This window comes from Mirounga angustirostris, unplaced genomic scaffold (assembly GCF_029215605.1).
Source record: "Mirounga angustirostris isolate CCGP_5_RB_7025 unplaced genomic scaffold, mMirAng1.0.hap1 SCAF_14, whole genome shotgun sequence".
NCBI classification, from domain to species: Eukaryota; Metazoa; Chordata; class Mammalia; order Carnivora; family Phocidae; genus Mirounga; species Mirounga angustirostris.
The window spans coordinates 71832313-71859778 of NW_026991722.1; the positions used below are offsets into that span (position 1 = coordinate 71832313).

General features: G+C 53.1%; 1 protein-coding gene across 5 annotated transcripts in view; it reads left to right on the plus strand.

Annotated features, from left to right (window-relative positions):
* The window catches only part of SCARB1 (scavenger receptor class B member 1), a 72717-nt gene extending 46008 nt beyond the window's left edge, over nucleotides 1-26709 (plus strand). For 2 of the 5 annotated variants that reach the window (XM_054510574.2, XM_054510577.2), the window contains 9 exons: nucleotides 2007-2102; nucleotides 3478-3593; nucleotides 5378-5544; nucleotides 11692-11810; nucleotides 15187-15260; nucleotides 18520-18571; nucleotides 19430-19576; nucleotides 21831-21959; nucleotides 25673-26709. In XM_054510574.2, coding sequence (XP_054366549.1) covers nucleotides 2007-2102; nucleotides 3478-3593; nucleotides 5378-5544; nucleotides 11692-11810; nucleotides 15187-15260; nucleotides 18520-18571; nucleotides 19430-19576; nucleotides 21831-21959 — 900 coding nt within the window. In that variant the 3' untranslated portion in view covers nucleotides 25673-26709. Of the gene's footprint in view, nucleotides 1-2006; nucleotides 2103-3477; nucleotides 3594-5377; nucleotides 5545-11691; nucleotides 11811-15186; nucleotides 15261-18519; nucleotides 18572-19429; nucleotides 19577-21797; nucleotides 21960-25672 lie in introns of those variants that run through there. The other 3 variants (XM_054510575.2, XM_045887819.3, XM_054510576.2) reach the window with 2 other exon arrangements.
* The last annotated feature ends 757 nt before the right edge of the window (nucleotides 26710-27466 follow it).

Genomic DNA, 27466 nt, shown 5'->3' on the forward strand with positions numbered 1-27466 from the left:
ACCCAGGCGCCCCTGCCTGCTTTTTTCTTGATCTTGACCCTTGGTCACCTGGCAGTAACTGGGCTCCTGAGCCGTGATCTGATGCAGAGTCTGACCCCTGACTGTGGCTTCCTCCACCAAAGGTTCTGACGAGCCCTCTGGGTTGCTCCAGCCTCGGCCTCCCCTTTGGGCTCTGCTGATCTGTCTTGGGGGGAGGGGGAGGAAGACATTATGTTTCTGTACTTGGCACATGATAGACACTCAATACCTTTTTAACCAGAATGACAGATTCTGAGTCTGTGGGTAAGTTGGCAAGTTTGGAGCAACACGATTCCTTTGAAAGTATCTTGTAAACTTGTAAACAAATGAATATTATTACAAAGTGAGTAGCATACCTATAATATATGTTTGACTGTGTATAATGGAAACCCTGAAATAACATTCCAGCAGTGGCTGTTCAGTGTTGATGTGGTGTCTTCCTATCCTTCAGGGATCCAGAATTCTTCTACTACCCTGGTCTGCCATCCTTATGGTGTGGTTTTCATACGCCAGATTACCACATGGCCCAAGATGGCTGCTAGAGCACCAGCTACCACATCCACCTTCCAGGAAGCACAAGTGGAAGGAAGAGTGGTTGGGGATGGAGAGGCAGGCAGGGGGGTTGAGGACAAAACAGCATGTCCTAGCTGTCTCCCTCCTTGGGAGGGAGAAAAACCAATTTCTACTTTCGTTTGGCCCAAACTTAGTCAAGTGGCCACACCTAGTTGCAAGGGAAGCTGGGAAATGTAGCCTTTTAGCAGCTGTGCTGATGCCCTGAGTAAGGTTTGGGTTTTGTTATGAAGGAGGAAGGGGAGGATACTTTGGATACTAACTGGCCGTCTCTGATATACTTTGTCTGTAATGATTATTATTCTGGTGTCCTTTTGGGGGAGCCTTTATTAATAATAATGATAATGATAATAAAGACTAGCATTTGGAGTTCCTACTGTTTTTCAGGCACCACTTAACAGTGTTGACACATTCGCTTTTTCGTACCCCCAGTGTCTCCAGGCTCCTGTTACTCTCTCCTCATAATGGTTGAGGTCCCAGCTCATGAAGCTCAGAATGGACAGGTGACATGACACAGATATTAAGAGGCCAGAGCAGGGCTTTGGACTGGGCCCTACTCTGGAGCCTGTTTGCCTAACTAGTCAGTAATCAATTTAGCCATTCATCCGGGACACAACCCTATTGAGTTCTCAGCATGTTTTCCATTACTCAGCCTCCTCAGGGGGAACACGGTACTTCTAGATTTCGCCCCGCAGTTCGTATGCTTTGCGTGTCTTTGCTGTGAATTAGGCATCTGTCTCTAGGAAAGGACCTCAGAGTGCCAAAGCCTGGGGCTTCCGATCCAGACAGTGCTCAGTAAGCATTGGGTCCTGTATGGGTTAGGATAGACCAGGTCATGCTGTGTAACAAGCAGCCCCGGAATGTCAGTGGCTTGAAACAGCGAGTTGATTCCTTGTTTGTATGCCATGTCAGTGTGGGTGACCAGTGGGCCTTCTGCTCTTTTTGGTCACTCAGGGACCCAGGCTGAGGGAGGCAGCAGCTTGATAAACACTTCCACGACCCCTATGGAGCGGCAGAAAGCACGGTGACTTGTGCATGCACTAGCTTCTAAAGCTTCCATCCGGAAGTGGCATGCCCCATCTGCTTCTTTTTCGTTGATTGGAGAGGTCACATGACCATACTTCATTTTCAGTTGGGGCGAGGGGGTCATTCTGCTGTTCATCTGGGAGGAGAAGCCGACTCTCCTTGAGTCAGGAAGGGAAGGTGGGACCCTTTCTAGGAGGGACGCTGTCATCAAGGGAGTGCCCCTTCTAGAAAGCCCTCCTCCTCTTGGTCCCCAGGCACTGCGGATGCAGCCGTGAACAAGGTATCGAGGCCCCTGTCCTCTGGGTGAAGCGGGGAGTGGCCTCTAAGTAAACGGGTGGGCCTTTGCCCCTGTCCTGAGGCTTAAAGATGCTGGTCTCTGTCGTTGTCCACAGCTGAACAACTCCGATTCTGGGCTCTTCACCGTGTTCACGGGGGTCAAAGACTTCAGCAGGATCCACCTCGTGAACAAGTGGAACGGACTCAGCAAGGTGAGGGCAAGGGCGGTGGCCCTCCTACGTGGGGGCTGGGCAGGAGTGGCGGGGGGGGGGGCACCCAGGCTGCACACCTTGTCTCTCTTGCAACTCAGGACGGTGGTCACATCTGTGATGGCGAAGCTCTTGGAATCGGGGGTTCTACCTGTGGTCAAGGCTCAGCTGGCTCTTGGTTCCTGATCGGTGGGTGGGGAATGGAAACTCTACTTATTTAGCACCTAGTGTATACCAGGAAGTGAGTGATTTCTTTCCTTTTGTTCTTAATTTACGAAAACACTTCAAAAATACTGCACTGATGATATAACCACCCATTGCATTAAAAGATATTCCTGAGAAAAACAAAACAAAACAAAAACCACCCTAGAAACACAGGAAGACATTCACATAAGAAAACAATAGAGACAGATCTCAAGTGCCCTTTGCACCACCTCCCACGCCAGCCCCCCTGGTCCCTGGAGCACAGAGGGCACCCACGGTGGGCAGTGTCGCTATGGCCTTCCTGTCCACTTCTGTCCACTCCACGCCCACGTGCGTGCATAGAAACATGGAGGGTTTGCTGCTGCTTTGAAACGATGAAATCATGGTATGTGCGTGGTTCTGCAGCCTGCTTTTTTCCACCTTAGTTGCTTTTTCTCGTGCTTGCACCGGAGTGAGCTGTGCATGGGGCTGCTCACACCTCCCCAGTGCTCACCATGGTGACCGCTGCCAAGACCTGGGCTCTGGGGCCCAGTGACACCCCCATCCGTGCTCAGGGCGGCCACATCCCCATTTGCAGCCGGCAGTAACCATTCCCAGTGGAGACTCTCTGACTTCCCTGGCTTGTTCTTTACTTGCACAAATACACTTGTGCACATAACAGAACTCGCTCCGATGGCCCGGTGGGGGGTGGCGGGGAGGGGTGGCACAGAAAGGGAGAAGTCCGTGTTTTCTTATGATTTTAAATAGTTTATTTCGCATGCCGCCTCCTCCCTTTAACTGTTTTTAGGAAGTGTCTGCTGACTTCCTCTCTGAGAGATGAGGATGCTAGTGTTCCACCTCCCTCCTCCCCTGCTCACAGTGTCCCTTGGCGGTGGGGGTGATTTTGCAGACGAAGTCACTGAGTGCCCAGCAAACCTGCACGCTCAGGGATCCTCGTCAGCGAGTGGGCAGCTGTCATCAATGCTCTCTGGCTGTCCAGGTGCCCTGCCCGCTCACCTCCCACCCTGCCGGGCCATCTCTCTGAGGGGACTGGCTTCTGGAGCTGAGTGGTGGCATTCAGCCTGGGGGCCCCGGCCCGTGCAGTCGCCACCCCAAGCTGGGTGTACAGCACCCGAGAGGGCATTTCTGAGAGCCGTTGCTGAACTAAAGGCCGGGTCTGAATGCTTCCCCGCAGGTCAAGTTTTGGCATTCTGATCAGTGCAACATGATCAATGGGACCTCGGGACAGATGTGGGCGCCGTTCATGACTCCTGAGACCTCGCTGGAATTCTACAGTCCTGAGGCCTGCCGGTAATGGCTGGGACGTTCTGGGGCCTTCTGGGCCTCTTGGGCAGCGGAAATCGGCTTTGTGGACGGGACGCTTACAGCCTAATCGAGTGGCTTTTGGCGTGCGCTTGGGAAGCAGTTTGGCTCTTTGTGTCTTTGTTGGCCCTTGGCACTGTCCTGAATTCTCCTCGGTTACACCATGAAGAGCCAAACTCCTCATGCTGCTTTGGCAGGGCCCAGAGAGGCCCCTGGCAGCACAGTGCTTGGCATGCTGGTGGCAGGCAGGAAACCATCGGGTCGTGGGGGGCTGGGAATCAGGCAAGCCTGGGCTCCCTGGGGCATCTGTCCGGCTGCCCTCACGTCCACTTGGATGCTGAGACCTCTAGATGCCTCTCCTGCAACCCCTGCAGGCTCCAGAGCGTGGCCTCAGAGGCTTGCTTGGGGCTGACGGATTCCAGGGGCCCCAGCGCAGGTGAGACTAGACCGTGGACCCTAGAGCCCGCCTCCGGGTGCTGCCGGCACTCGGCTCCATTCCAGCCATTCTGGAAAAGTCCTTTAGTTGGGGATTCACTGATGTGAACTCGGACTCGTCTGCCTTCCCAGCAGACCTCTGTGGCGGCCGGCTGCGGACATGGCAGGGAGGGCATGGGCGCAGTCCCGGTCCCCCGGAGCCTCTGTCCTGCCCTGGGGACTCACGCAGACCCACCCGCAGGGCAGTGTCGGAGGGCCCGAAGTTCCCGTGCTGTGTGTGCGTTCACTTTTTAAAAATTAGACACTTCAACCCAGAGCAGAGTAGCAAGAGGGCACCATTTCACTCAGGTTTGGGAATGGTTTCTCTTTGGCCCCACGGCCCCGTCCCGGGCCTTCTCCATGCTTCAGTGGGTGTTTTCTGAAAACAAGGATGTTCTCTTGCGCAACCATGTTACCATCACCAGCCGTGTAACACTATGGTCTGGGCCCATGCTGACTATTCCCAACGCGGTGCCCGTCCCCGTTTGCAATCTTTCAAGTGGCTGCGTTAAAAAAAGCAACAAGAAGTAGGTGACATTAATTTTAACGATAGGTTTTACTTGACTTCCCGTATCCAAAATATTACGGTTTTGGTGTGTAAACAGCGTCCCATGTTACTGAGATGTTTCACATTTTTTTGGTATCCAGCTGTAGGAATCTGGAATGTATTTTGTGCTGACAGCACGTCCCACCCACACGCGCCCTGTCCAAGGGCTCTGGAGCCGTGTGCCAAGTTCGAGCGTAGAAGGGCCTTTGAGAAATACAGCGGGGTGCATCGGGTGGGGGGTGCGCGGCTGCAGCCTGCGGAGAGGTGACCGCCGAGTCACCGCCGTTGTGAAGAACTGCAGTCTGATGTGTGAACATCGAGGGAAGGGCAGACGGGGCAGCAGATACAAAGGCCCAGGGGCAGGAGGGAGCGCGTCTGAGCAACCGCCGGGAGGCCCGTAGGGTGCAATAAAGGGCAAGCAGGGGCTGGACCTCATAGAAGCTGCTGGGCCATGATGAGGTTGATGGATCTTGTTATAGATGAGACTGGAAGCAATTGCAGTTTTAAGTGGGCACATGATATACTCTGTTCTTGTTTTAGAGCACCATCTGCTTGCAGAGAACAGATGGGTGTGGGCGGGGACGCAGGGAGAGCAATTAGCAGGCTGTTGCAGTTCCCGGGGAGAGAGAGAGACGGTGGCTGCTGGGCTCCGCGGGCTGGCAGTGCCCGTGGGGAGAAGTGGCTCAGCTGGACCGGTCTAGCCACCATGTTCCGGGTGTCATCCTCCCTTCCCCCCGTCTGTCCCCCGCAGGTCCATGACCCTCATCTACAAGGAGTCGGGGATGTTTGAAGGCATTCCCACCTATCGCTTCGTGGCCCCCAGCACCTTATTTGCCAACGGCTCTGTCTACCCGCCCAACCAGGGCTTCTGCCCGTGCCTGGAGTCTGGAATTCAGAACATCAGCACCTGCAGATTCAGTACGTGCCATCTCCGGTGGGAGGGCGGGCGTGAGGACGCACTGCTCTGTCCCTCCGCGGTCTGCCTTATCTCCGGCCTCTTTACTCTTCATAATCCCATTAGGCCAGAGAGAAGGAGGGCAGCAGAAAGAATTTGAAAAGAAAAAAAAAATGCTGTGTAGATGACTTGCCGTTGTCATGGATTCCCATAACCTTAGTGGCTTAGAGCGGCATAGATGTGTATTATCTTAAACAGTTCCGAAGTCCCACACAGGCCTAGGGGCCAGGCGACAGCAGGCTGTGTTCCTCTGTGGAGGCTCGAGGGGAGGTCCGTGTGTTTGCCTTCCTGTGGCCATCAGAAGTCCGTGGCTCCCGGCCTCACTGCCAGCAACACCCCATCTCTCTGATCCCACCTCCGTGGCCTCATCTCTCCCGCTTCCCCCTTCTAGTTTAAAGACCCTGGAGACTATATCCGCCCCCCCTCGCCTCCCCGCCCCGGGATAATCCAGGCCACGCTCCCTATTTTAAAGCCAGCTGAGCAGCTTTGATACCACCTGCAGCCTTCCTTCCCCGTTGCCGTGGGACCAGACGTTTTCACAGGCCCTGCAGACTGGGATGCGGCCACCTTTGGGGAGGGCCCTGTTCTGCCTGCCGCACCTTGAGGATGTGGCTTCGTAGGAAGGGCCTGTTCCCTGTTGGGAGGGAAGGAAGCGGCCAACGGTCGTTCCATAAAGTCTGGTTGGGCGGGGTGGGGTTGCGGGGTGGGGTGTGAGCCGTGGTGCTGGCAGTGGCCTCTGGCTTCGTGGCTTGAAGCTCCGTGCCTGTCCCCAGGATGTCTGCCTCGGTTGCTCGATTTGAGCACTCGACTGTCACCCCCAGGGCCCTCCCCTGGCCCTCACCCAGCGTATCAGCAAGCCCACTGGCTCTGCCTGCAAAGGAAGGCAGTCCTTCCTCCCTCCCTTTACCCCGCCTCCTGGTGGTCCCGGCCCCTCCCGTTGGCCCCCCTGTGACATTGCCGTCACCCTCCACACCAGCTGTTCCCCAGACTGTCCAGTGCGGTCACCACTGGCCCTGGGGGACCATGTAAATTAAAACTGGTTTGAATGCAATCCAATTAAAAGGCAGTGTCTTAGTCACACTGGCCACATTTCAAATGAGCAGCACCCACATGTGCCTAGTGACTTCTGTATGGGATGGCCAGCGCAGAAGGAGAGCATCTTCATCAGGGTAGAAAGGTCTTTGCCTCAAAGTTCTCACGGCTCCCCCATGACATACAGTGAAGCCCTCAGCGTGGTCTCAGTGCTCTGCAGGATCTGGCCTGTGCCGGCCTCTCCAATATAATTTCTTTCTGTACTTCCCCCACTAACTAGTTTTCAGCCCCACGACCTCCCTGTTTCTAGAGTATATCAAGTTTGGTCCCACCTCAGGGCCTTTGCATCCACTGTTCACCCTGCCTTGAGAGTTCTTTCCCCAGATATCCATGTGGATCTGTGTGGCTCATTCCCTCCCTGCCTTTTGATCTCTTCCGGGGCCACCTCCTCCAGGAGGCCTGCTCTGATTTCCCATACTAAAGTTGTCCCTTCTTCCCCCCTCCCCCCCTTCCACCCCTGCCAGCTTCTCTCATTTCCCCCTTTATTGTGTTCTTGGTGCCCATCACTCCTCGAAATCACTGACTGCGTATTTTGTTTTACTTATTTATTGTCTGTGTCTTCTCCCAGACTGTAAATGCTGTTGGCAGGGCTCTGTCCTCAGCTGCTAGAATTGTGCCCAGTACGTAGTATTTGAATGTATGGGTGTGTGGGTGTACCGTGCACTTAGAAAATTGAGGCTCAAGGCTGGACATGCCCGAGGTCACACGGTGGATTGGACGAGAAGCCACTGTTCAGTCGACTGGGTCTTGCCTTCTGGGGGCCTGTTTGGCTGAAGCCGTTATGTCCAGCTGGAGATGGGGATTCGAGAGGGGTAGTTTGCAGCAGGGCTGGGGGGACAGACTGTAGGCTGGACGACTCCCCAAGCTCAGGCAGAATGGGGTGTTCTGTAGGTGAAGGGTTTGGAGCTGGGGCCTGGAAGTGCCCTCCCTGTCATGGCTTTGTATGACCCACCTGTCCTTGCCCTCTATTTAATTCTCCCCTCCCTGGGGTCTCTGGGAATTTCTGCTTGCAGGATGGGATGACGGTGCAGAGACCTGCCTGGCTGTGTGCTTCTGTTGCTGGGCCAGGGGAGAGAGCTGCTGCAGCCTAAGCCCTGAAGGGCATGCCCTGGTTTGCGTGATGTAAAGTTCCAGAGTAGATTCTTGTATTAGGCACGGCTCCAGAGCTCAGCTGTTGTGGGGAGCTGCTTCTCACTCCGGGTGCCAGCTCAGTTTTCCTCTGGGCTGGCTTCGCTGCCAGGCAGGCTCTCCCCTCTGGCTCCAAGGCTCCCCTCTTCCTCTCCCGGGGTTCCTGCGGGAGGGGCTCACCTGGGACCTCGTCACTCCAGCAGGTGCCCCAGTTCACTCTGATTGGTTTGTCTGGCATCCCATGGCCAGCTGTGGACCAATCACCGTGGCTCAGGGTGATGCTGATTGGCCAGGCCGTGTCACACGCTCCGCCCCTGATTCCGTGGGTGGGGCTAGCCCTGGCATGGCAGGTTCCAGAGTTGGGGTGTGGGTTCCAGAAGGAAGAGTGGGTGCCAAGCAGGTGCAAGCTCCATGTCCATCTACTTCAGAGGGCCAGGGATGAGGTTTGCTCTGCCTCATCTTAGCACATCTGCCAAAACAACTTCAAAAGTGAGGGGGAATTTTATTTTTATTTATCTTCTAAAGATTTATTTATCTATTTTAGAGCGAGAAGGGGGGGGGCAGAGGGAGGGGGAGAGAGAGTTACGAGCAGACTCTGCGCTGGGCACAGAGCCCGATGCGGGTCTTGATCCCGCAACCCTGAGATCATGACCTGAGCCAAAACCAAGAGTCCGTTGCTCGACCAACTGCCCCACCCAGGCGCCCCAAAAAGTGCAAAGGAATTTTCAAATATTTATGTAAAAAATATTTTTTCTTTTACGTGGAACTAAACACATGTACGGAGGGGTGTCCAAAGGACACGTGCAGTTTGAAATTCCACAAGGGGCCCACGTCCCTGTCACCAGCACCCGGATCGAGAACCGGGATAGGAGTGGCCCCGGACACCCCCAGGGCCTCTCCCAGGCCCTGGCCTGATGTCCAGCAGCACAGCTTTGCCTGCCTTTGGTCTTTATGTGAAAAGAATCATACAGCGTGCGCTCCTTTTTTTCTCTCTTTCTGGTCTCTTCCACCCTTTATTGCATTGGTGAGGTCCGTCCGCCCTGGGGCTGTTGTTTGCTGTATAGTGTGCCTTTGTGGGAACACACCTTAGTCTCCTTACCTCTTTGCCATTCACGGGCAGCCGAGTTCCTATCTTTTGAGCATTACCATAGTGCTGCTGGGAATGGTCCTGTCCTGTCCTTCAGTGCACCTGTGTCCGCAGGTCTGTGACCTTTTGTCTGAAGATAAGGAATACCATACATTTCCCTTTTAGGGCCTTGAAGATTTCTTGGACCTGGAGGACTCTTGCTTCTCAAACTTTGTGCTGCTCAAGGCCCTCAGATTTGCTCGACGGACCTCAGCATCATAATCTGTGGTGACCCTGGGCAATTAGATCTGGTTGGGCGTGCCATAAAGCTATAAATTAATGACCACTTATTACCCATGCTGTTTGGAAATAAAATAGAGAGGAATGCATGCATATGTGCTTGCTGTTAAAAGAACAAGCGACAGGCGTGTTTACTGTCTGAAGCAAGGGTCAGGTGATGGACATTGGTCTGACCCACTTCAGGTGCCTCCAGCCTGGGAGGCACACTGGGGCTCCTTGGAGATTTGCCACCTTTGAGGGCCTGATGTGGTGACCACACCTTACTGAGGGTCTCAGTAAACACGGGGGTCCTCGTGTTCGCTCTGGTAGTCTCCTTTCACAGCAGAAATGGGAGGATGGGAAAGGAGGTTTTCCAAATTGTAGGACATTGTCCCTGGGGGTGCTCAAGGTAACTTCAAAGGTCTAGGAGGTGGCTTTAAATGACACTGACTGACTTGGGAGAGAGGGTTTCTGTTTTCCCATTCCATTGCCCTTCTTCCAGTTAACCCCAGGAAAGAGTCTCTGTTGATGCTAAGAGACCTTTCCAGCACCCATCTATCTTTCTTTTTAAAAGATTTTTATTTTTTTATTTATATTTTTGAAAGATTTTATTTATTTATTTGTCAGAGAGAGAGAGAGAGAGCACAAGCAGGGGGAGGGGAAGAGGGAGAAGCAGGCTCCCCGCTGAGCAGGGAGCCCGATGCGGGTCTCGATTCCAGGACCCCAGGATCATGACCTGAGCTGAAGGCAGATGCTTAACCGACTGAGCCACCCAGGTGTCTCAAAAGATTTTTATTTTTAAATAATCTCTACACCCAACGTGTGGCTTGAACCTACAACACCAAGATCAAGAGCCGCACACTCCACCGACTGAGCCAGCCAGGCGCCCCTATGTTTCCTTTTAACCGAAAAGAGCGGGTCTGGGACTCAAAGCTCTGTGCGGGCAATGGTGTCTAGTTAGAATGTTCAACTTTTGTGGTTTCCATTGAATTTATTTCTATATTCAGTGTCTTGTTGTGGCAAGTGTGTTCCAGTTATAGCTCAGCTAGAAAGCTCCACTTTAAAATACAGCTATTTAAATAAAGCAATGGCATTGGGGTCAGAGAAGCACATTATATAATCGTGCAGGGGGACCCAGGTATGCCAAAATTGAAGAGGTACTTGGCTGAATAAATCAATGTCAAGAAAAATGAAGGCAATGTAAAAGTACTCCAGGAAAGATGAAATCAGGAGGCAATGAGATCCCAGCTTTTATTTCAAACCAGTGTTTGGTTTTGCCAAGAAAAGTGGAAAGAATCTAGATTTGAGGCTGCCAGACGTACATAACATGGATGCCGGTCACCTGGCAGGTGGTGGACGTGCTGTTGGTTTTAGGGAAGGAAACCTTGTGTGTTTTGTTGTCATTTTTCTTTTTTCTTTTTTTTTTTTTTTTTGAGGTACAGTTCACATAACATAGACTTAAGCATTTAAAAATATACAGTTCAGTGGCATTTAGTACATTGACAATATTGTGCACCCACCGTCTCTGTCTAGTTCTAGAACATTCTGATCCTTTCAGAAGGAGACCCCATACCTGTTAGCAGTCACTCCCTGTTAGCATCTCCCGTCCCCTAGCCCCTGGCTAGCACAATGTGCGGTGTTTGGTCTCTAGGATTTGCCTGTTCTGGATCCTTATGGATTTTTGAGAGAGGCTCATTCTTTTCCTTGTTAACTCATTGTCCATCAGGCCTTTTGTTCGTGGTCCTGAGCACATGAGGATGCGCTGGCATTTGCCTTGCTCGGTCAGTTGATGGAGAGGTTCGGCCTCATGTTTCTGGGTGTGAATTTCTCACACAGAGGGGCCTGAGTCAGCCCCTGTTCACACTCACTGGCATCCATCCTGCAGAGCAGCTGCTGGGAGAGAAGGAGCAAAGCAGGTGTGTCTTCTCCCTTCCCGTGGATAATAGGGAGACCTGGCCGCAGGTGTGCACACCTCAGCATCTCTGACAGCTGCCGCATTGCCTGCAGAAGACAGTCTGGACTGCTTGGCTTGGCCATCAAGATGCCCCTCCCCCGCCCAAGTTCAGATCTGGCCTCAACTTACCTTTGTATCCTCAACTCCCATAATTCGCCTCCACGTACTGTCTGCTCCACGTGCACTGTGCATTTCCCCATCTCCCCGCCTTTGCTTCTGCCAAACCTTCCACCTGGAATGCCGTTCCCTGGCCTTCCCTGCCTGGCATAGTTTAACCATCTTCCCTTCCTTCCTGTGATCTCCCCCACCCGAATCAGCAGCTCCCACATGACCACTCCTGCCGGCACAGAGCTTGTCCCTTCCCAGTGCCTTGTGTCTCTTGGGCACTCGGTAGACATTTACAGACTGGATGAAGGAATTCTCTCTGTCTAGGTATTGTTGTTTGCATCTTGTCATCATTTGGGTGCTCTGCAGGCTGTGGCCCTGCTCCGTCATCTGTGCATCGCCCTGGGCCTGGCACGATGCAGGCCTCTGGATGTGCCCGTGCTCTCCCTTGTCTGACGACCCCCTCTCCCCCCGCCTGCCTTCTAGATGCGCCCTTGTTTCTCTCCCACCCTCACTTCTACAACGCCGACCCGGTGCTGGCAGAGGCGGTGCTTGGCCTTCACCCCAATCAAGAGGAGCATTCCTTATTCCTGGACGTCCACCCGGTGAGTCCCTGCCTGTTAACCTGTGGGGGGTAGTGGGGCATTTCCCATTGGTGCCTCCTTGGCCCCCTTCTCTCTGCTCCCCTCTCCTGCCCCTGTCAGGCACTGAGCTATTCCAGGGCGGGGTGATAGGAAGCCTGGCTTTCCTTGGCATCGACAGCTTCTAGAGTAGCAAGTCATCAGAGTTCCCTACTTTGCCCTGACTCCATAGTTGAAGGAGTTCATAATCTCTTTACAAGGGAATCGTCTTTATTAAAGGACCATAAGACAGTAAATTAATTAGAATTATCAGTCTGCAAATTAGCCAGAGGAGCCCTCTGGCTGTACCAATGTATCATAAAGATCTTTAGGTCCCGACAAGAGCCTGTGATATCTTGCAAATAAATTGGGTTCTGGGGAATTTGTCCTCTGTGACATTCTGTCTGCAGGTGGCAAATAAGAAGGTGGCAGACCCACGCACGTAGTCCTCCTGCGGGCCTGTCTTCACCTGGTTGTCTTATCTTTTCGTATCTCTGCCACTGTAAAATGTGCCCATTTGGACTCGGTGGCCTTTGCTGTTGATTAAAAAATCCTACGGGTTTCTGTTGCCTGAGTGGACGCTCATGGTCTTGCCCGCAGGCCTTTTTCAGAGCTCTTCGACGTTCCACATTGTTTTTCTGTGTACTCAGATTTTCTGAGCTCCTGACTCGACCCCACCGGCCCCTGGCACTCCACCATGCCCTCCTCTCTCTTTTCACTAAAAACCCAGGCTAGTTAAGTTGACGGTGACCTCACACACTTCACATCCAGCAGATATTGGTCGCACACTCATTATGGTGCCGGCATGAGCTCGATACTTTCACACGCGGTAACTCAGTACACACTCACAATGATCTGGGGGGTGAGCACTGCTACTCCCATTGTACAGATGGGGAAGCTGTGGTCCAGACAGGTCACATGATAAACTCGTAAATGGGATTGTTGACTACACAGAGGAAAGGTCCCTTCTGTCTTGTTCGTTGCTTGGATTCCAGCATTTAGCCCAGAGACCCTAGCATCTCAGTAGTTATGAGCTTGATAAATGACCGAGAGTAAGTAAAGAACAAAGCTGAATTCAAACACGGGCTAAGATCTAGTTAATTTTAATGAGGTTGATACTGATTAATTAAATTGATAGCATTTAATATTAATATATTGTGTGTTCCACATTAAGTTCATTCTTTATCGCTAGAAGTGTTAAGGCTTTTCCATGTTGTCTTAACATTTTAACCAGTTTTTAAGAGTTTTTTGTTTTAAAGCTAACAGGTTGTCCACCTTCTTCTTTTTTAGTTCATTTATTTATTTATTAAAGATTTGTTTATTTATCTGAGAGAGAGTAGGGTGGGAGGGGCAGAGGGAAAGAATCTCCAGCAGACTCTCCACTGAGCAGGGTGCCCAGCGTGGGGATCCCACAACCCTGAGATCATGACCTGAGCCAAAATCAACACTCAACCGACTGAGCCACCCAGGCGCCCCTCGTTTGTTTTTTTTTACTGCCTCTCTCTCTCTCTGCTGCTTCTGGGGAATCTGGCAAGGACATGATCTCTGTTCTCATGGGGGACTTTCATTCGAGTGCACGGCTCTGCCCACCCCCATGCTGAGGAACAAGTGGCCAAGATTGGGGGACCAGACAGATGTCAGCAGGTGTCTTGTAGTGGCCACAGTAGGAACTGGCTTCTATTTCTGTTGTTTCGGGTCAGCTGGAGGCACACAGGGAAGGGAAGTGGCCTTTCGGTTTTTGGTTGCTGATTCGGGTACTTTTGGGGAGGAAGAGCTTGGGACCCGTTTGCTGCCTGGGCCGCGTTAGCCCCAAGAACAGAATACCTGTGGGGACTGCTTTCATGGTGGCTACTCTTCCGGCCCTGAAAGCATGAAGGGTGTGGGAAAAGGAGTGTGCTCACAGGTCCATGTTTTTGTTCTGTGGGGTGCTGGGAACGGGTGGGGTTTTGCCCACGGAGAAGAGGCCTGACAGCCCTGGAGGAGCGGGCCAAGGAGGGAAGGAAATAAATTTCCTGGGGAAGGAAGTGGCCCGGGTGGAGACCCCAGACTAGAGAGGCTGTTCTAGAAAGCAGGGGTGGGGGTGGCAGGTTATGTCAGGGTCTCTGAGGCCACCCCCAAGTTTGATGATTTGCTAGGAGGACTCCCAGGGCTCCGCATATGATGGAAATCCCAGCTGGGATGGATTACAAAGGACACAAAGCACCATCCACAAAGGGAAGAGGCACAGGGGGTAAAGCCGAGGGGAGCCAGGCACAGGGCCTTCTCCCAGGGAGGCCACACAGGACACACTGAATTCCCCCAGCAATGAGCTGTGTCATCTCCCAGGGAAGCCCATTAGAGACTCAGCACCCTGGGTGTTTACTGGCGGCCGCTCACACCGGCACCCTCTGCCTGGTACCTACCAAACTTCCAGACTCCCCGCAGGAAAGCTGGTGGTCAGCATAAATCACGTTTGTACAAACAGTCCAGGCGCAGTGAGCCCTGCTTATCAGTTCAGGAGTCAAGGGGGGGCCCTCCCGAAATCCAGGTTCCCAGACGCCAGCCACCGGCCAGTCTGGCCCACAGGCCTCTCTGAGGAGGACAGCCTCGGGCCCGCTGTGTTATCACTTTTCCACCCATGGGTGGACTCCCTCCCATCCCGCCGGCTTCTCGGGTTCAAGCTCTCCCCCATGTCAGGTGCCCGGCCTTTGCCCTGCCCCTCTGGGCAACCGGGGCCCACAAGGCCTGCTTATCACGGAAGATAACGCCCTTTACCACTGATGTACATGATAACCACACAAGCGTTGATGGCCCTGAGTATGGCTGTCTCGCGTGCCTCGTTTTGCTCTGCAGAAGCTCCGGGACATGGGGGGAACCAGCCCCTTTTGCAGATGAGGAAACAGGCCTCAGTGGAGAGGCAGTGGCCGTGGCCCCCTGACCTCAAGCCCGGTTCCTTTCCGCTTCTGGAGCTCCCTCCCTGAGTTTGGTCATGCACGTGTGTCCCCTCTCCTGCCACTTACTTACTACTTAAAAAAAAAAAAAAAGTGGTTTCTGCAACAAAGGAAGTTTCCTGTCACTACCTCATATTTGGAAATTAAAAAGTTCTCGAGAAAAAGAAAATTAAACACGAGGGAAAACTATCATTAGGTTTGAGACAGGAAAAGTGTGAGGAGAGTGACTTTTTTCCACATGCAAATCTATTTTGTTTAGCTTGGAGGATGGGGAAGGGATGATGAATACAGAATGTACTGTATCTGGGGACGCGTGGTGTTTGCCCAGAAGGGCTCAGAGCCCGTGGAGGGGGAGCCCCCCATGCCCACCCTCTGGGGCAGGACCAGGGGCTCCAGTAAGCCCAGGCCCGTCTCTGTGCTTTGTTCCCCAGGTCACCGGGATCCCCATGAACTGCTCCGTGAAATTGCAGCTGAGCCTCTATATCAAGGCTATCAAAGGCATCGGGTGAGTGGCTCTGGGAGCCGGGGCCCGGATCCCGGGGATGGGGGGACTGCAGTGACCTCCCCAGGGACCGGCAGTTGGGGAGGGAGACGGTCCTACTGGATGTGGAGTCTGTTCCCTGCCCTGGAATCCTGGTTTTGTCTCTCAACATCTGTCCCCCAAATTCGCCAGACTCTTCCATCCGAGCAGTTTCCCACTCGACAGAAAATTGGAAAAAAAAAAAAAAATTAAATCCCAGCAAGCAAGGATTGGACCACAGAAACGTACCAAACAGCATTTTAAAGTGGGACTCCTCGCTTTATGGAAGACATTTTTTTTAAGCCCTGATTTTCTTGTTGTTGTTTGTTTTGAATAATGGCCTTATTGAGATGTAATTCACATACCGTAAAACTCACCCTTTTAAAAGGTACGATTCGGTGATTTGTAGCGTATTCGCAGAGTTATGCAGCCATCACCCCCAAAGACACCGCGTCCCTGTTAGCAGTCACTCCCCATCCCCCTCCCCCAGCCCCTGGTGACCGCTCATCTATTTGCTGTCTCTGTGGATTTGCCTGTTCTGGACCCTTCCTATAAAGAGGATCGTGCATGGTGTGTGTGGCCTTTTGTGTCCAGCGTCTCTCACTCGGCATCATGTTTGCAAGGCTCACCCACGCTCTAGCAGATGTCACTGCTTCTTCCTCTTTAGGGCCGAATCGTAGTCCATTGTGTGCACTGGGCAGGTTTTATTTATCCATTGATGGACATTTGGGTTTTTCTCGGTTTTGGCCATCCTTGAGTAATGCCGCCATGACCACGCATAGATTAGTGCATCTAATCTAGATCAGATATAGATCTAATCTAGATGTACAGCATAGATCTCTGTGTGGATGCATGCTTTCATTTCTTTGGGGTAGATACCTTGGAGCATAATTGCTGGCTTAGACAGCCAGTCCACGATTGGGCGTTGGAGGGACCACCGGACTGTTTTGTCCAGCAGCTGCCTCGTTGACCTTCCTGCCAGCGGTGTGGGAACGTTCCAGCCTCCACATCCTCACCAGCTCTTGTCAGAACGTGGTGTCGTGATGGAGCTTGGCGAGAGGGTGCACTGATTTAGTCGTTAGGGTAGTGGCTGGGTTCTCATTTTTTTTTTTTTTCTTAGCATATTTGAAATAGTTTCGTTAAAAAGAAAAAATTCCCCTAGGAAGAGTTCTGGGCTGCAGGAATGTCAGCATCTCTTCAGCTTTGTAACATGCCTTTCAGCCGGAAAGAACATGCTCCCTCCCTCGTTCCCACCCTGGCTTTTTATCTGTGCATTGTGAGACTGTCAGAGGGTTTGCTCTGGGAGGATCTGGGGGTGGTGAAACGGCCTGCCGCCCACCAGCCTCGGGCTCTGGGGCCCACGTCACTTCACGGGGGGGGGGGGCGGGGGAGCGGGAGGTGACTAGGCAAAGCTGGGCAGGCTGGGTAGGGATGGGGGCCGAGGACCAGCCCCTGCCCCGCCCCGGGGAGCTCATGCCCGCTGTGGCCCCATCGGATGCGTTTTCAGATGCATTTTTCAAAATCTGGATTTTAACACGGGCTCTCTTAATTTTCACTTGTTGGCAATGAATTTGAATTCTTGGCAAATGCTGCTCAAGCTAGCAGTACACTTGGACCGTTGGATTCTGCGTGGTGGTGACCCCAGACCTCTACCCTGACCTCTCTGGGCCTCTGTCCCCGTCTGTTCAGAACAGGGCTTCGCAGCTGTCTGACCTCCCCTTCGGCTGGTGGCTTGTCCGGGGAACTTCCGTGCTCACAAGATAAAGGCAGTGGAGTTGCATGCTATTTGCATTTAATTTACATCCGTCCTTACAAACTCAGATAAAAGAGGCCAACGTGGACCTTCTATCGTATTCCTCTAGTGTTTTCTGTGTCTCTCCTCTGTAGGTAATGCTGTGTAAATTCGTTTCACTGCACAATACTCTTCTTAGCAGGTGGCCCGAGAGATTGTTAGGACTGGTGATTGAGGGATTTTGGCTTTTTGTGCCGACTTTGGTTCTGTCCCCCTAGTGCGTTCCATTTCTCTGTCCAGCTGTGCCTTCTTTAAGCAGACCCAAGCCTCCCCCCACTTCCACAGATAGCTGCAGAATATTTTCATCCATTTGTTTGCTAGGATTTAACAGTGACAACAGTAACAGACCTGGAGCTTTTTCTATATGGTGGGTGTTCCTCCAAGCACCTTGCTCATGTTATTGCATTTATTTATTTATTTATTTATTTATTTATTTATTTATTTATTTAAAAGATTTTATTTATTTATTTGAGACAGAGAGAATGAGAGAGAGAGAGCACATGAGAGGGGGGAGGGTCAGAGGGAGAAGCAGGCTCCCTGCCGAGCAGGGAGCCCGATGCGGGACTCGATCCCGGGACTCCAGGATCATGACCTGAGCCGAAGGCAGTCGCTTAACCAACTGAGCCACCCAGGCGCCCGCTCATGTTATTGCATTTAAAGCAGTAGAGCCCCATGAGGAGTCCCTGTGTAACCCCCACTTTACAGAGGAGACACAGAGAGGGTAGGTAGCGTGCCCGAGGTCACACAGTTAGCTAGTAAGGGGTCCCGAAGACCACTCTTAGGTTCCCTGCTTCAGTGGGAAGACTCACAGGACCCAGCACGTTGTTGTACTTGTGCTTTTATTACAGAGGGAGGATTCAAATAAAGTCAGCAAAGGAAAAGGTGCATGGGGTGAAGTCTGGGGGAGCTAGGCAGAAGCTTCCAGAGCCCTCTCCCCAGAGAGGCACACAGGATGCCCTTAATTCCTCCAGCAATGAGTTGTGACAATACGTGTGAAGTGTTTTCTACCAGGGAAGCCCGTTAGAGATTCAGCGCCAGCATGTTTATTGGGGGCCTGGTCACGTAGGCAGCCTCTGTCTGGCATGGACCCAGATTCCAGACTCTCCAAAGGAAAGCAGGAGGTGAGCATAGAATCTATTGTTAGTTAGCCGGGTGCATTGCCATCCCGAATAAATCTGGGGTTTTGTTTCTAAAGGGAACAGATGACCATCAGCCAGGTCACTGGCAGCCCCCACCTTATAGGAGATGTGAGTTTTTAATTCAAAAAGATATGATCGGATTGTCAGGTTGCTCCCCACCAGGAAATACCCATTACTCAAGCCTGCACCAATCCGGTTGTTGCCAACATCAAATCCCTCTTGACCCTGGAGCTTAGGATCACATGTCCAAAGCCGCCTTACATAAAACACCCAGACAAAAACTTCTCACTTGCTTTGTCTCGCTTATTTGCAGACAAACGGGGAACATCCAGCCCGTGGTCCTGCCGTTGGTGTGGTTCGAAGAGGTGAGGCTGCCTCGCGCTGCTCCTGGTGCCCTTGGGCGCCGCGTCTGGGACTCCGGGCAGCAGCCAGTGCGGGCTCTGGGGCCGGGGGGCTGTTTGTGGAGGGTGGGGGGCGGGCTGGTAGCTGGCATGTGGGATGCAGAGCAGTCCGTGAGGAGCCTCGCAGGCCCAAGCACCTCCTATCAGTGATCCCCCTGCCTCGATAGGATCACTTGAGCTGAGGAAGGCAGAAGGCGCACGAAACTGTACAGCCCTGGCCCAGGGTGTAATTTCCTAAACGCACTTGACCACTTCTCCGGAGAGAAGGGAAGTTGCTTCTCCGGGTGTCAGCTTTTCACTTGGACGTTCTTTCCTCCTGGCGTTTCGGGGTTCCTTCTGGCCAGGGCGTTTTCAATCACGCAGAGCTAACACCCGAACCGACAGCCGGCTCACGTCACAGGCTGGGCGGGTTGTGGGAGGCGGAGCTCCGCTCCTCGCGGTCATTCAGGGACACCCAGGCTCCTGCTGTCCCGTAGTCCCGCCCGGCCTCCTCCAGATCCTCAGAACCCTTCCCGTTCCAGGAACTGGGGCCCACGTGGAGAGAATCCGGGGCAGGTGTCTATGGGCCAGGCAGGAAGTTGTAGCATACTGGGCCCGCATCCCATTGGCCAGATGGGGTCACGTGGCCTTGCCCAGCTGCAAGGGAGTCTGGGAAATGTAGTCCCGTCATGCGCCTCCCCCCGCAGGCTCCATCACAAGCTCTGGCCTGTGGTCTTGAGATGAGGACGGGGCGAGGACGGGGATGTGGCATGGGGCAGCATCCGAGCCCCAGGCCTGCCGAGTGTGGCGCCAGCCCATGCGTTTGTCGTTGTCCATCCGCAGAGCGGGGCGATGGAAGGTGAGCCCCTGCAGACCTTCTACACCCAGCTGGTGTTGATGCCCAGTGTGTTGCACTACGCCCAGTACGTCCTCCTCGCGCTGGGCTGCGTCCTGCTGCTCATCCCCATCATCCACCAGATCCGGAGCCAAGTAGGTGGTGGCCAGAGCGAGGCCTGGTCTGAACAGCCCATTGCTTGCCTGCTGGGGGAAGGTGGGGCATGGGGTCCCCTGGGCGTCCCTCCAGTCGCCTCCGCGGACACCCTCAGCCTGGAGCCCACCTTGGGCAGCGGTCCCGCGTCTCTGCCTGGGGCAGGGAGCTGTCACTGCGTGCTTATCTCTATTGTCTCTCACACTGCCACTCCTCTGCCGATCCTGGGTGGCCTGGGGACCCTCCCTGGGGGGGGGGGGGCTGCCTGTGGGCTTTGGGTAATGAGACGTGGTACTTGAATGGCTTGTTCATCAAGTCAGCACCTGCTGGGTGCCAGGCTCTGTCAGGCGCAGCGCAGATAGCCGCGACCAAGACAGACACGTGCCCTGCCCTGGGGGACCGTGGCATTCTAGGTAGAGAGATGGATGAAAACCGAGTAGACAGAAAACGTAATTTTGCTGATGATAAAGATGATAGAAAACATGACAGACGAGGTTAGTGCTGTCCAGTAGAAATACGTGAGCCGTGGGTGTGATTTTAAATTTACGTTTTCTAATAGCCACATTAAGTAAAAAAAAAAAAATTAATTTTAATCGTATATTTTGTTTCACCCAGATGGGTCCAAAATATGACCACATCAACATGTAATCAATATAAAAAATATAAATACAACTGTATTTTCCATTATTTTTTCGTGTTAAGTCTTCAAAGTCCAGCGTGTATTTTATACTTACAGCAGGTCTTGATTCGGACTCACCCCATTTTAAAGGCTTAACAGCCATATGTGGTCCTGGACTTGACATCATAGCATTTAAGAGGGTTGGGGACACCTATGGAGACTCAGGAGAGGCTTCTCTGAAGAGGTAGGATTTAGGCTTCGAGGTGAATGCTGATGAGACACTCAGCACAGACTCACAGAAGGAGTGCTCCCGGAGAAGGAATGGCCAGTACAAAGGCCCCAAGGCAGGGATGGGCGAGGCATGTCGGAGGGCCCTTGGGCCCCCACGGTGCCTGATTTCTTGCTTCAGTGTCGGCAAACGGCTCTTCTGCTTTCTCCTCTTTCTTGGGGGCAGCTTGCGTGCCTGCTTGCTTGCTTGTTGGTGCAACGATAAACCTTCCCGGGCTCTTAACTTGAGTTTCAGCCCCTTAACCAGATTTGCCTTCCAAATTCCCCATCCTGTAGGGGGAAAGGTTTGCCCTGGTGAGAGGGTGCCAGGGCTCGTGAGCTCTCACCACTCCACCACTCTGGTGTTTGAGCTCCTGGTGATCGATGGGTGTAACCAGCCTGCTGGACTGAGTGGGACTGGCTCTCCAGGGAGCACAAGGGAACTCCCTATAGTTCTTTGACTGATTTATGCTGGGAGGGCGGAAGGGACTAGAAGCCAAGGCTCCCAGCCTGAGGATCCCTCCTTGGGCGTTTCCACCGCCACAGGCAGGGGATCCTGGGGCCTGCCTGGTGAGGGGCTGGCCCAGGGGAGGAGGCCAGGGCAGCCTCCGCATCTTCTGTCTCCTCTGTCTCTCTCCTGAGTGTCCATCAGGAGCAGGAGGGGGAAGGAGAGTGAGGAAACCCATGTGAAATGGCTGGCTAGGACCCCTTCCCTCCAGGCCTTACCCGCAGGTCAGTGTGCGGTCCCCAGACCCAACAAGGATGCCTGTTTCCACCGAGGACGCAGCTGAGACTCCCCCCGCCACAGGCGGCACTGGAGGCCACATGGTGGAAATTTATTCCGTGACATATATTTTTTTTTTGCAGGGGGAGCTTAGCAGGGGTTAGGCCTCACATATTTTTGTGTTATTTGTCCTGATTTAAGAAAAAAATCGTATGCTGATGAACTCAACATATTTTAATTTCCCAGAAATTTTTCTTCTTCAGTCATTCCTTTCAAATAGCAAGCCTTTTCAACAGAAACGTCTGTTTCTGGCCCATTTTAAAATGCCACCTGCTTGGCCCGCTGGTGCTTGGCCCGGCGTGCCTTGCCCACGGTGGCCCATCTCCCCACCTTGCTTCCCGTCCAAAGCCTAGACGTTCAAGTGGGCAGGCCCTTTCCCGCGTGGCTCGTCTGGTGGACCGAGCGTGTTTCCCGAAGGCATTTCTGTCTGGTGAAGGGCACCCACTCCCCAGATCTCCACATCTCCAGGTGTTAACGGTTGTTGGACTTACCACCCTGCTCTTTGCTTTCCAAAAATTGAAGAAGCGTGTCAACCTTTTGTCTTTGGCTGCAGCATCAACTATAAATTAGCTTGGTTATCTTCTAGGAGAAATGCTATTTATTTTGGAGTAGTAGTAAAAAGGGCTCAAAGGATAAGGAGGCCATTCAGGCCTATTCTGAATCCCTGATGACATCAGCTCCCAAGGGGACTGCACTGCAAGAAGCAAGACTGTAGGTGGGTACCAGGTAACGCGGCGCGCCCCCCTCCCCTCCCCGTCCCTTGAAACACTTGGGACCTTACGCATGTCTTCAGCCTGAACTTCACCTGGAGTGTCTACAGACTGAAAATTCGTGCTCGTGTATTTTGGCATTCGGAGCCAATGGCGGTTTCTTTGGCCCCAGGCGTGGCAGGAGACGGAGGGCGATGGTGCCGTGTGGACTGCGGTCTTACTTGCCAGGTTGTCTTAGAAAAGCTAGGCTCAGGTTCGAGGCAGCTGCTTCTCATACCTGTGGTGCAGGAGACACCTCTGGGAAAGGTGGCTCTAAGTGCGGACCCCTGGACATCCTTCTGGACCCTCTGGAGTAGAATCATGGATGGAGCCCAGGAATCCGTATTTTAATGGACACCCCCAAGGGGATTCTGATGTAGATGATCCAGTGTTTGAGAAACAGGAGTCTAAATAAATCTGGGATGAGGGTGCCTGGGGGGCTCAGTCGGATGAGCGTCCAGTTCTTGATTTTGGCTCAGGTCATGATCTCAGGGTCCTGAGATCGAGCCCCATGTCAGACTCCGTGCTGGGCATGGGGCCTGCTTAGGATTCTCTCTCTCCCTCTCCCTCTGCCCCTTTCCTCCCCCATTCCATCACCCATCCCCGCTCATGCGTGCTCTCTCTAAAAAAAACAAACCAAACCAAAACAAAAAAGCCCTGCAAACCCAAATTAAATAAATAAATCAATAAATCTGGGATGACTGACCAAGAAAAAGAGAATTTAAGCATCAGCTGAGCACCAGCTGAATACCAGGATTCAGCCTGAGGGTAGGTTTGCCAGACAGAGCAAAGACACACAGATCAACAACCCCCTGACCCCAAGAAACAACAACAAAAGGATGCCCAGTTAGGGCTGAATGTCAGGTAAACAATGAATAAATTTTAGGGTAGGTGTGTTCCGTGCAGTTACTGGGACGTGCGTATACTGAAAACTCAGTTATTTACCTGACATTCAGATTTAACTGGATGCCCCGATTTTATCTGGCAACTACCTTCAGGAGAAGCAGGCTTGTGCCTGTGGGAGTTCACCTTCTTGGCCGGGTTCCGTTAGGTCTGAGGTCCTGGGAGAGCCTAAGTCCTGCTTGGGGATGCGGCTGGCGGAGCCCTGGGCCCTGGAGTTTGGGGTCGGGCAGGGGTGAGTCGCTCTACGTACCTCTGATAAATAGCTGTTACCTTGGTTTCTCAAAAATGTGCCGCCCCCTCAAGCTTCTGGGGCCGAGCCTGCTTGGGTTTAAGTAGGTTTCTCAAGAGCCACAGAGCGAGGGCGAGGCAGCAGCCCTGCTCTTTGGGGCTAGTTGGCTGCCTCCACTTTTCTTCGATTGCCAGGGCAGGAGGCAGAAATAAAATAGAAAATGCAAAGTCGTGGTCACGGGAGCTGCCAGCCCTGCGAGGAGGGAGGGACAGCTGTGTCCGCAGCCAGGCTCTGGGGGGGGACGGCTCCTCCTGCCAACTGGGGAGTAGGAGGGTGGGGTATGAGCGCATCATGGCTGAGCGTGCACGGGATGCCCTCCTTGAGGACACAGTCCCCGGGCTCGGGAACAGGGTATCCTAGCTGGAGACTCGTCTCTCTTTCCTTCCGTGTCTCCCCAGAATCCCTCTGGGATCCCTTATTGTGTTCAGTTTGGCTTCACGGGCACCTCTGCCCCCTTCTAGCCACAATTCCCTTCTGTGGAAACTTGCTTGGCATTCTCAGGGAGCAGGGGTGGGGTCCTCAGGAATAGAGAAGGGCGTTATTCCCTTTTAGCACAGATAGGGGTGGTGGTTGGGAGGTCAGAGCCCTGGGCTGCCAGGGACACAGCCAGCACGTCATGCCACCCCCCCAATAAGACAAAACAAAACTGGGGTCTCCTCTTTATTTTACCCACAGAATCCAACTTTCAAGTTACTAGGGAAGTTTTTGCCATAGAGATTCTACTGCCCTGCCTTCTGGAAGGCAGCTCAGCCTCCACACCAGATGACGCTGCCCCTTACCCCAGTCATGTGTGCTTGGGGAATGCAGTGTCCTGTAATGTCCTATAGGCTTTGGTTTGGGGGGCGGGCACCTGGGAAGTGACCAGTGGTCCTGGAGACCTAGAATCCCTGCATGTTGGTCTCCAGCCTGTGCTGGAGCCTCAGTGTGGGTCCCTGGGGGAGGCCCCACATCTTGCCTTGCATCTGGGCAGGGGGGTAGTCTTGAGGGGCTCTCTTGCTTGGGAGAAAGCAGGAAATGGGGCCTGCACTACCCCAGAAGAGTATTTTTGGGTCGATAAGAAAGACAGCCACTCTGTGCAGACCGGGCCAGCTCTAGGGCAGAGGGTTTGGCAAATGGAACATGACGGCCCATTTGCAGCCCCCTTGGCTAGGTGCCCTTGTGCAGTGAACATCTTGGACAACTGTACACAGAAGCCCTTCAGGGAAATGTTCCAGGACCTTTCCTACCTTCTCATTAATTTCTCTCCCATTCTAAGTCCTCATTCCTCAGCTAAACAAAAGTGGAAGGGGGACAGGAAGTGGAGGAATCTGGTTCATGTTCTGGTTCCTTGGGGATTTGTTACATGTGTCTTCCTTGGGATAGACCAGGGGTCTTTTCAGTCTGGGACTAGTTTCCCTTTTTACTTCTGAGCAAGTCTTTCTTAAGTTGTGGCTCTTAGGGTCACGTTGCTGAGGTTCTGGCCACCCCTAGGTGTCCCATGCTGCTTCTCTGTGGTGGTGTTCGGGAGGGGGGGGCTGGTCTCACTCTGGCCTGGCCTCTCCGCACCCCCCCCATTTCTGCCCCTGGCTTGAATGGGCTCAATCCTGGAAGCCTTAGACCTGTCTCAGAGGGATTGAGGCCAGAGTGCAACCCTTCCCTTCCCTCTGTGCTGCCTAGAGTGGGGGTTTTGATTCTCTTCACCATCTGGAGAAGCAAGCCCTTGGGGTTGCAAGTGGGCACCTTCAGGGGAAGGAAGGCAGAGGGCTCAGAGGGATGAAGAGCACCCCGCCCCTCAGTCCTTATCATCCATCCTGTCTTTAACAGCTTGGTTGAGAAACTTAAAAAAAAAAAAAAGTAAAAGTAGGTAAATTACAGCATCTGCTGTTCCCTGTCACCCAGACTCAACAACATTAATTTCGAACATTCTGTTCTGTTTCACCTTTTACCCCAGAGGCAGGTCATTGCCAGGAATTTGGTGTGTGGGCTTTCCCCATCCAAGTCTGTATAAATATATCCAGGAACAATAGATGATTAAAACAATTCTCATGGGTCACTCCTCAGCTGGCTTTTCCCCTCCACAGGTCCGGGTTTGTGAAAGCTGTCCAGGTTCAGTGCCATCTTGTGATAACTCTTTTAAAAATGCATTCTCCTGTCGGTGGACATTTAGGTGGTTTCCAGTTTTGGTGTTCACAGTATTGCAGATAAGGCCTGGGCTCCTTCTCACTGTATTCGGCAAGTCCCCTTGGGCCTCGGTTTTCCCACCTCTGAAATGGGGTGAGGGCAGGGCAAGATGGCATGTAATGAGAGAGGAGGCCCTCGTAATTGCATTTCAGGGGTCTGTACGTCACTCCAGCTTTTCCTCATCTCGAGTTTGGCTAATGGGTGTTGCTGATGTGAGGGGGTTGTCTCTCGCTGGAGGAAGTGGGTGCAGGGCCAAGGGCGGGGCTGGGGACACGGGCGGTGCTCCCTGACAGGGCTCAGTGATCCAGCTCCTGTCTTCCTCCACAGGGTCCCGGAGATGCCACGAGCCAGCCCAGCGTGGCCACTCAGCCAGACCTGCTCCCCGGCCCCTACACCCCGCTTCTTCAGGACTCTCTCAGCGGACAACCCACCGGTCCTGAAGTCTGAGCCCCCTAGCTGCCACATGCGTGACCACACACTGCACACCCCCAGCACGTGTACATGCACGAGTCCACAGGCATGTGCAGGCACACTCAGGGATGAGCTGCTGCTGAGGAGACTCAGGGAGAGCTTCATCAACAAAGACTGTCTGGAACCTTCTGTCCAAGTGACCCGCACTGCTGTGGGCACTGGGTCCCCTCCCTTGAGTGAGCCTGGCCAGACCTGTTCAGCCAGGGGTCCTGGGCTCCGGACACCACCTCCCCCCCAGCGCCCTCTCCACCAGTCACGAAATCCTGCAGTCCCCGATTGGTGGCTCGGTCATGTAGGACAGGCCTTTTACTCTGAGGGACCGGCTACTGTCCCAAAATCCAGCCGGGGAACACAGACTTCTTGTGCCAAAGCCGTGTGGGCAGGGGGCTGCCCCGTCCAGCCCAGACCCAGAGCTTTGGCCCTGTACGTCCATCTGGGCTGGGGGCGAGGCGCCTTCACATGGGCCTCAGCAAACAGTGTGAGCTCCAGATGCATCTCGAGCCCGCTCTGACAGTCTCCTCATTCCCCAAGCAGACGTTGATCTCCCTGAAGTCTGCATGGGGACCAGGCTTGGGTGCCTGGGGCCCTTTCCTCCAGCCTAAACTGACATCCTCCTGTATACTGAGCCGGCCGCTCCCTGGTGGGGGTGGTGGGAGGCTCCACCCCAGGCTGCCCACCAGGAGGGCCCTCAGCTTTTAGGTGCCGCGGCGGCAGAGGTGCGGAAGCCCAGCCCCATTGGTCTGGGGTCTGGTCCGGTCGGGTGGGAGACCCATCGACCCGTGACTCCCACTCTGGGGTAAGCCTCTGCCTCTTTTCTACTGCAAGAAAAGTGAAGTTTATCATCTTTTAAAAATAATTCACTGTTGAAGTAATAAACCTTTTTTAAAAGTTAAGGCTCGAGTCTGTGACAGCCTGTTTGTGGGGGAGCAGGGGCTTCCTGGGAAATTCTGGGCTCTTAGTCAATAGCTCCTTTCTGGTAACTGCCAGGAGCGGCTGGGCCGCTGACTTGCCTTTCTATTGTTTTAAAATTTCAACCTTGTTTATATTTAACATTAAAAAAAATATTTTATTTATTTATTTGAGAGAGAGAGAATGAGAGAGAGCACATGAGAGGGGGGAGGGTCAGAGGGAGAAGCAGACGCCCTGTCGAGCAGGGAGCCCAATGGAGGACTCAATCCAGGGACTCCAGGATCATGACCTGAGCCGAAGGCAGTCGTTTAACCACTGAGCCACCCAGGCGCCCTATATTTAACATTTTATATAAATACTGCATGAATGCAGTTCTTGTTTAGAAAGAGTAGGACCCAAGGCTGCTTTGACCGGTATCCCAGGATAGCTTGCCACTTTGGCATGAAGCCTGGCTAGGCTTTTTTTCTGTGCATTTATATACAAATCGAGGTGCCTGTAGGAAATGCTCAGTATATTGTTCTGGGCTTTTGCTTTTTCTTGTTATGTAAGAAGCAGAAAAGAGCAGTGGTTAAGACAAAGTGTGGGAGCCAGATGGCCTGGGTTTGAATCTGAGCTCTGCCTCTTACCAATGTTGTGACTTCAGATGAGTCATTTGACAGCTCTGTGTCTCAGCTTGTCTACTCTGTGGAGTGGAGAGAGTAATAGTACCCGCCTCTGTCGGAGAGTGGCATTGTGAGGATG